The following is a 7,853-nucleotide window of genomic DNA, read 5'->3' on the forward strand; positions in this document are numbered from 1 at the left end:
AGCCAGGCGTGGTGGCATGTGCCTGTAATCCCAGCTACTCAGAAGGCCAAGGCATGAGAATCACTTGATCCTGGGAGGCAGAGGTTGCAGTGAGCCAAGATCACGCCACTGCACTCCAGCCTGAGTGACAGAGTTAGACTCCGTCTTAAAAAAAAAAATCTATATGGTTTGACAATGTAGATGCAGTAGGAAAATGTTTTTAAAAAGAGAAGAATGGGGATAGTATATACAAATATATATATTTTATTATATTTTATATTCTAGGGTACATGTGCACAACGTGCAGGTTTGTTACATATGTATACATGTGTCATGTTGGTGTGCTGCACCCACTAACTCGTCATTTACATTAGGTATATCTCCTAATGCTATCCCTCCCCTCTCCCCTCACCTCACAACAGGCCCCAGTGTGTGATGCTCCCCCTCCTGTGTCCAAGTGATCTCATTGTTCAATTCCCACCTATGAGTGAGAACATGCGGTGTTTGGTTTTCTGTTCTTGTGATAGTTTGCTGAGACCGATGGTCTCCAGCTGCATCCATGTCCCTACAAAGGACACGAACTCATCCCTTTTTGTGGTTGCATAGTATTCCATGGTGTATATATCCCACATTTTCTTAATCCAATCTGTCACTGATGGACATTTGGGTTGATTCCAAGTCTTTGCTATTGTGAATAGTGCTGCAATAAACATACGTGTGCATGTGTCTTTATAGCAGCATGATTTATAATCCTTTGGGTATATACCCAGTAATGGGATGGCTGGGTCAAACAGTATTTCTAGTTCTAGATCCTTGAGGAATTGCCACACTGTCTTCCACAGTGGTTAAACTAGTTTACAGTCCCACTAACAGTGTAAAAGTGTTCCTATTTCTCCACATCCTCTCCAGCATCTGTTGTTTCCTGACTTTTTAATGATTGCCATTCTAACTGGTGTGAGATGGTATCTCATTGTGGTTTTGATTTGCATTTCTCTGATGGCTAGCGATGATGAGCAATTTTCATGTGTCTGTTGGCTGCATAAATGTCGTCTTTTGAGAAGTGTCTGTTCATATCCTTTGCCCACTTTTTGATGGGGCTGTTTGTTTTTTTCTTGTAAATTTGTTTGAGTTCTTTGTAGATTCTGGATATTAGCCCTTTGTCAGATGAGTAGATTGCAAAAATTTTCTCCCATTCTGTAGGTTGCCTGTTCACTCTGATGGTAGTTTCTTTTGCTGTGCAGAAGCTCTTTAGTTTAATTAGGTCTCATTTCTCTTTGGCTTTTGTTGCCATTGTTTTGGCTTTTGTTGCCATTGTTTTGGTCCAAATCTGTCACTCAGGCTGGAGTGCAGTGGCGTGATCTTGGCTCACTGCAACCTCCGCCTCCCAGCATCATTGTTTTGCCATTGTGTTTGGTGTTTTAGATGTGAAGTCCTCGCCTATGCCTATGTCCTGAATGGCATTGCCTAGGTTTTCTTCTAGGGTTTTTATGGTTTTAGGTCTAACATTTAAGTCTCTAATGCATCTTGAATTAATTTTTGCATAAGAAGTAAGGAAGGGATCCAGTTTCAGCTTTCTACTTATGGCTAGCCAGTTTTCCCAGCACCATTTATTAAATAGGGAATTCATTCCCCATTTCTTGTTTTTGTCAGGCTTGTCAAAGATCAAATGGCTGTAGTTGTGTGGTATTCTTTCTCAGGGCTCTGTTCTGTTCCATTGGTCTATATCTCTGTTTTGGTACCAGTACCATGCTGTTTTGGTTACTGTAGCTTTGTAGTATAGTTTGAAGTCAGGTAGCATGATGCCTCCAGCTTTGTTCTTTTGACTTACGATTGTCTTGGCAATGCGGGCTCTTTTTTGGTTCCATATGAACTTTAAAATAGTTTTTTCCAATTCTGTGAAGAAAGTCATTGGTAGCTTAATGGGGATGGCATTGAATCTATAAATTACCTTGGGCAGTATGGCCATTTTCAGGATATTGATTCTTCCTATCCATGAGCATGGAATATTCTTCCATTTGTTTGTGTCCTCTTTTATTTCATTGAGCTGTGGTTTATAGTTCTCCTTGAAGAGGTCTTCCTAGGTATTTTATTATCTTTGTAGTAATTGTGAATGGGACTTCATTCATGATTTGGCTCTCTGTCTGTTATTGGTGTATAAGAAGGCTTGTGATTTTGCACATTGATTTTGTATCCTGAGACTTTGCTGAAGTTGCTTATCAGCTTGAGGAGATTTTGGACTGAGATGATGGGGTTTTCTAAGTAGACAATCATGTCATCTGCAAAGAGGGACAATTTGACTTCTTCTTTTCCTAATTGAATACCCTTTATTTCTTTCTCTTGCCTGATTGCCCTAGCCAGAACTTCCAACACTATGTTGAATAGGAGTGGTGAGAGAGGGCATCCCTGTCTTGTGCCAGTTTTTAAGGGTAATTCTTCCAGTTTTTGCCCATTCAGTATGATATTTGCTGTGGGTTTATCATAAATAGATCTTATTATTTTGAGATACATTCCATCAATACCAAATTTATTGAGAGTTTTTAGCATGAAGGGCTGTTGAATTTTGTCAAAGGCCTTTTCTGCATCTATTGAGATAGTCATGTGGTTTTTGTCTTTGGTTCCGTTTATATGCTAGATTATGTTTATTGATTTGTGTATGTTGAACCAGCCTTTCATCCCAGGAATGAAGCCCACTTGATCATAGTGGATAAGCTTTTTGATGTGCTGCTGGATTTGGTTTGCCAGTATTTTATTGAGGATTTTTACATCCATGTTCTTCAGGGATATTGGTCTAAAATTCTCTTTTTTTGTTGTGTCTCTGCCAGGCTTTGGTATCAGGATGATGTTGGCCTCATAAAATGAGTTAGGGAGGATTCCCTCTTTTCTATTGATTGAAATAGTTTCAGAAGGAATGGTAGCAACTCCTCCTTGTGCCTCTGGTAGAATTCGGCTGTGAATCCATCTGGTCCTGAACTTTTTTTGGTTGGCAGGCTATTAGTTATTGCCTCAATTTCACAGCCTGTTATTGGTCTATTCAGGGATTCGACTTCTTCCTGGTTTAGTCTTGGGAGAGTGTATGTGTCCAGGAATTTATCCATTTCTTCTAGGTTTTCTAGTTTATTTGCATAGAGGTGTTTATAGTATTCTCTGATGGTAGTTTGTATTTCTGTGGGGTCGGTGGTGATATCCCCTTTATCATTTTTTATTGTGTCTATTTGATTGTTCTCTCTTTTCTCCTTTATTAGTCTTGCTAGCGGTCTATCAATTTTGTTGATATTTTCAAAAAACCAGTTCCTGGATTCATTGACTTTTTGAAGGTTTTTTTGTATCTCTATCTCTTTCAGTCCTGCTCTGATCTTAGTTATTTCTTGCCTTCTGTTAGCTTTTGAATGTGTATGCTCTTGCTTCTCTAGTTCTTTAAGTTGTGATGTTAGGGTGTCAATTTTAGATCTTTCCTGCTTTCTCTTGTGGGCATTTAGTGCTATCAGTTTCCCTCTACACAGTGCTTTAAATGTGTCTCAGAGATTCTGGTATGTTGTATCTTTGTTTTCATTGATTTCAAAGAACATCTTTATTTCTGCCTTCATTTCATTATGTACCCAGTAGTCACTCAGGAGCAGGTTGTTCAGTTTCCATGTAGTTGAGTGGTTTTGATTGAGTTTCTTCGTCCTGAGTTCTAGTTTGATTGCACTGTGTTCTGAGAGACAGTTTGTTATAATTTCTGTTCTTTTACATTTGCTGAGGAGTGCTTTACTTCCAACTATGTGGTCAATTTTGGAATAAGTGCGATGTGGTGCTGAGCAGAATGTATATTCTGTTGATTTGGGATGGAGAGTTCTGTAGATGTCTATTAGGTCTGCTTGGTGCAGAGATGAGTTCAATTCCTGGATATCCTGTTAACTTTCTGTCTCATTGATCTGTCTAATGTTGACAGTGTGGTGTTAAAGTCTCCCATTATTATTGTGTGGGAGTCTAAGTCTCTTTGTAAGTCTCTAAGGACTTGCTTTATGAATCTGGGTGCTCCTGTATTGGGTGCATTTATATTTAGGATAGTTAGCTCTTCTTGTTGAATTGATCCCTTTACCATTATGTAATGGCCTTCTTTGTCTTTTTTGATCCTTGTTGGTTTAAAGTCTGTTTTATCAGAGACTAGGATTGCAACCCCTGCCTTTTTTTGTTTTCCATTTGCTTGGTAGATCTTCCTCCATCCCTTTATTTTGAGCCTATGTGTGTCTCTGCACGTGAGATGGGTCTCCTGAATACAGCAAACTGATGGGTCTTGACTCTTTATCCAATTTGCCAGTCTGTGTCTTTTCATTGGACCATTTAGCCCATTTACATTTAAGGTTAATATTGTTATGTGTGAACTTGATCCTGTCATTATGATGTTAGCTGGTTATTTTGCTCATCAGTTGATGCAGTTTCTTCCTAGCATCGATGGTCTTTACATTTTGGCATGTTTTAGTATATGCAAATATTTAAAAAATGTTTTCAGTAAATATATTCAGGAATATAGTATTCATATTTTATAACTGTTGCATGTGTAATGTCAGATAAAGCAAATGAATGTTTAGTGAATATTCTAATTTTAAATGTAATATAGAGGAGCTTAGGGAAAGTCGTCAGAGTCTTCTGTTTAAATTATATGTATGATGGATTCATGGTTAATCTATCTACCTATCTACCACCCATTTACCTATTTACCTGCTGGCTTTGTCCACTCAAAATTCCAATAACATTGACCATTCCAATAAATATCATCATTCCTAGGTTCAGATTGTTGTATTGCAATAATTTTTCTTGGTGTGAGAATCTAGGGCTTCTTGGAGAAATGACTGATTCCAGATTTAGAACAGGAAACCTGTAAGAGAAGCTAGAAACAGATGAATATGTTCAATTGCACCATGTGGATGAAATTAGCAAAACCGACATTATGGAAAACTCTACTGTCAAAATACCTGAGTTCTTCAACAAGTAGATTGGAAGAAAGTGAATGGGCTATACAGAGAATCTATCAATTAAAATAGACTTAAAGCATATGGAATTACAAAATGGACAACACTAATTTATAATGCATAACGATTCAAACTAGGATGATTAAACTGTTCAGGAAAGCAAGGCAGTAATTTCTTAAAGGTTGAGAATTGTAGTTTCTGCTGATGATAGGAGCATTGCAATTGTAATGGAACACACAAATGGATTTATGTGACTGCTATCAAACTTCTGTTTCTTGATCTTGGTAGTGATTGCAATTATGAAGTGGTTCACCTTGTAACAGTCATACATCATGGAAGCAGACAGGGTGGCCGGTAAGAGTGGAGTTGGAGGCAGATGTCCAGTGTATTGAGAAAGAGTGCATGCTAGGGTGGGTTGGTTTTCATGTTTATTATTTGGTATTCATGACTGGATTTCATCTTCTTGAACATACACATTTATCTTTGTAAGATATATATTCTTCATGAAGTATTTGACATCAACCTTGTGTAGAAAATAGTAGAGACAGGTTATGGAGTTGAGGAGCAGGAGAGGAATGTTTTTTCAACCTGAAATGCCCTTAATCTTTTTAGAATAGAAGCAGTTGTTCTCCCTCTTTTGGTCTCTAGATTTCACAAGGAACAAGGGCTTAGAACTAAATGTTGATGAATTACTCTAGTGCCACTTAATTTTATCTCCTTGGTTTCCCTGGCTCTGAAGAACTACATTATATCCTTTTTGCTATATTCTTCTTTTTCTACTTGGTGACATTAATGGGAAACACCGTCATCATCGTGATTGTCTGTGTGGATAAACGTCTGCAGTCCCCCATGTACTTCTTCCTCGGCCACCTGTCTGCCCTGGAGATCCTGGTCACAACCATAATTGTCCCCGGGATGCTTCTGGGATTGCTGCTCCCTGGGATGCAAACAGTATCTTTGTCTGCCTGTGTTGTCCAGCTCTTCCCATACCTTTATATGGGGACATTACTTGGAGCAATGGCTGTGGACTGTTATATTGCTGTGTGTAACCCTTTGAGGTGCAACATCATTATGAACAGACACACCTGCAACTTTGTGGTTCTTGTGTCATGGGTGTTTGGGTTTCTTTTTCAAATCTGGCCAGTCTACGTCACGCTTCAGCTTACTTACTACAAATCAAATGTGGTGAACAATTTTTTCTGTGACCGAGGGCAATTGTTCAAACTATCCTGCAATAATACTCTTTTCATGGAGTTTATCCTCTTTTTAATGGCTGTTTTTGTTCTCTTTGCTTCTTTGATCCCTACAATTGTCTTGTACTTCTACATCATCTCCACCATTCTCAAGATCCCGTCAGCCTCTGGCCGGAGGAAATCCTTCTCCACTTGTGCCTCCCACTTCACCTGTGTTGTGATCGGCTACAGCAGCTGCTTGTTTCTCTACTTGAAACCCAAGCAAATGCAGGCAGTTGATTACAATCGGGTAGTTTCCTTGATAGTTTCAGTAGTAACTCCTTCCTCAATCATTTCATCTTCACCCTCCGGAATGATAAAGTCATAGAGGCCCTTCGGGATGGCGTGAAATGCTGCTGTCAACTATTCAGGAATTAGCCTTGCTCTGAGACATTTTACATGATGAAGCACTTAGTATGGATTCTAGAATAATCTGAAAAGAACTTGCTCATCTTTGAACTGCATCATAATTATTACCATTATCAAATAATTAGTGTGCAACAAAAGACTTTTAAGTTACAGCTATGGTTTTTAATATGGTTAGTTGTTACTTGAAACTCAGTTTATTGTTTTTAAGACATGTCTTGCTATCTATCTAGCTATCTATCATCTGCCTTTCTTAAGATATAATGATTTCACAATTAAACTTTGAAAAATTAAATGTCAGAGATAGACTATCTATGTAGTCTAGAAAGTTGACTAGTGGTTGCTTAGGGCTGAGGGGAATGCAGACATAGGGTAGTGATAGCTAAGGGGTACAGGCTTTCTTTTTGAGATGATGGCTGTAAATATCTACGAATATACCAAACACCATTGAGCTGTACATTTTCAATGAGTTAATTTTATGGAATGTGAATTATATTTCAATAAAGCTATTGAAAATAGTATATTAGATGGTGAAGAAGTATTGTGAAGAAAAGTGAAACAGGAATGAAAGGGAATATCTCTTGCAGGAGTGTTGAAATTTCAAATAAGGTTTTCAGGGAAGGATTGAGAGAGGTAAGGTGGTGATACATTTGGAAACCTGTTAAAGAACATTCCAGGCATAGTGAGTAATAAGTCGGAGATCCTAGGGAAGGCATAGCAAAGACACTGAAATGGAGTGTGCAAAGGAGAAAGCAATTGCAGTCAGAGTGGTAACTGGAATGCAGACCATGTAGAGCCTTGTGAGCCTTTTTTTTTTTCCAGGTATGCAAAAAGATATTATTTTACTTTTTTTTCCTTTTTTCTTATACTTTATGTTCTAGGGTACATGTGCACAACATGTACCATGTTGGTGTGCTGCACCCATTAACTCGTCATTTATATTAGTTATTTCTCCTAATGCTATCCCTCCCCCATCCCCACACTCCATGACAGGCCCTGGTGTGTGATGTTCCCTGCCCTGTGTCCAAATGTTCTCATTGTTCAATTTCCACCTATGAGTGAGAACATGTGGTGTTTGGTTTTCTGTCTTTGCAATAGTTTGCTGAGAATGATGGTTTCCAGCTTCATCCATGTCCCTACAAAGGACGTGAACTCATCCTTTTTTATGGATGCATAGTATTCCATGGTGTATATGTGCTACATTTTCTTAATCCAGTCTATCACTGATGGATATTTGGGTTGGTTCCAAGTCTTTGCTATTGTGAATAGTGCCACAATAAACATACGTGTGCATGTGTCTTTATAGTAGAATGATTTATAATCC

General features: G+C 38.4%; 1 protein-coding gene across 1 annotated transcript; it reads left to right on the forward strand.

Moving 5' to 3' along the window:
- The first annotated feature begins 5,510 nt into the window (after nucleotides 1-5,510).
- Nucleotides 5,511-6,491, forward strand: LOC107129181 (olfactory receptor 9A4). The gene is given in 1 exon segment (XM_015447380.4): nucleotides 5,511-6,491. A coding segment is annotated over 1 exon segment (882 nt). The 5' UTR covers nucleotides 5,511-5,609.
- Nucleotides 6,492-7,853: the final 1,362 nt, after the last annotated feature.

The sequence above is a fragment of the Macaca fascicularis genome, chromosome 3 (genome assembly GCF_037993035.2).
Source record: "Macaca fascicularis isolate 582-1 chromosome 3, T2T-MFA8v1.1".
NCBI lineage: Eukaryota > Metazoa > Chordata > Mammalia > Primates > Cercopithecidae > Macaca > Macaca fascicularis.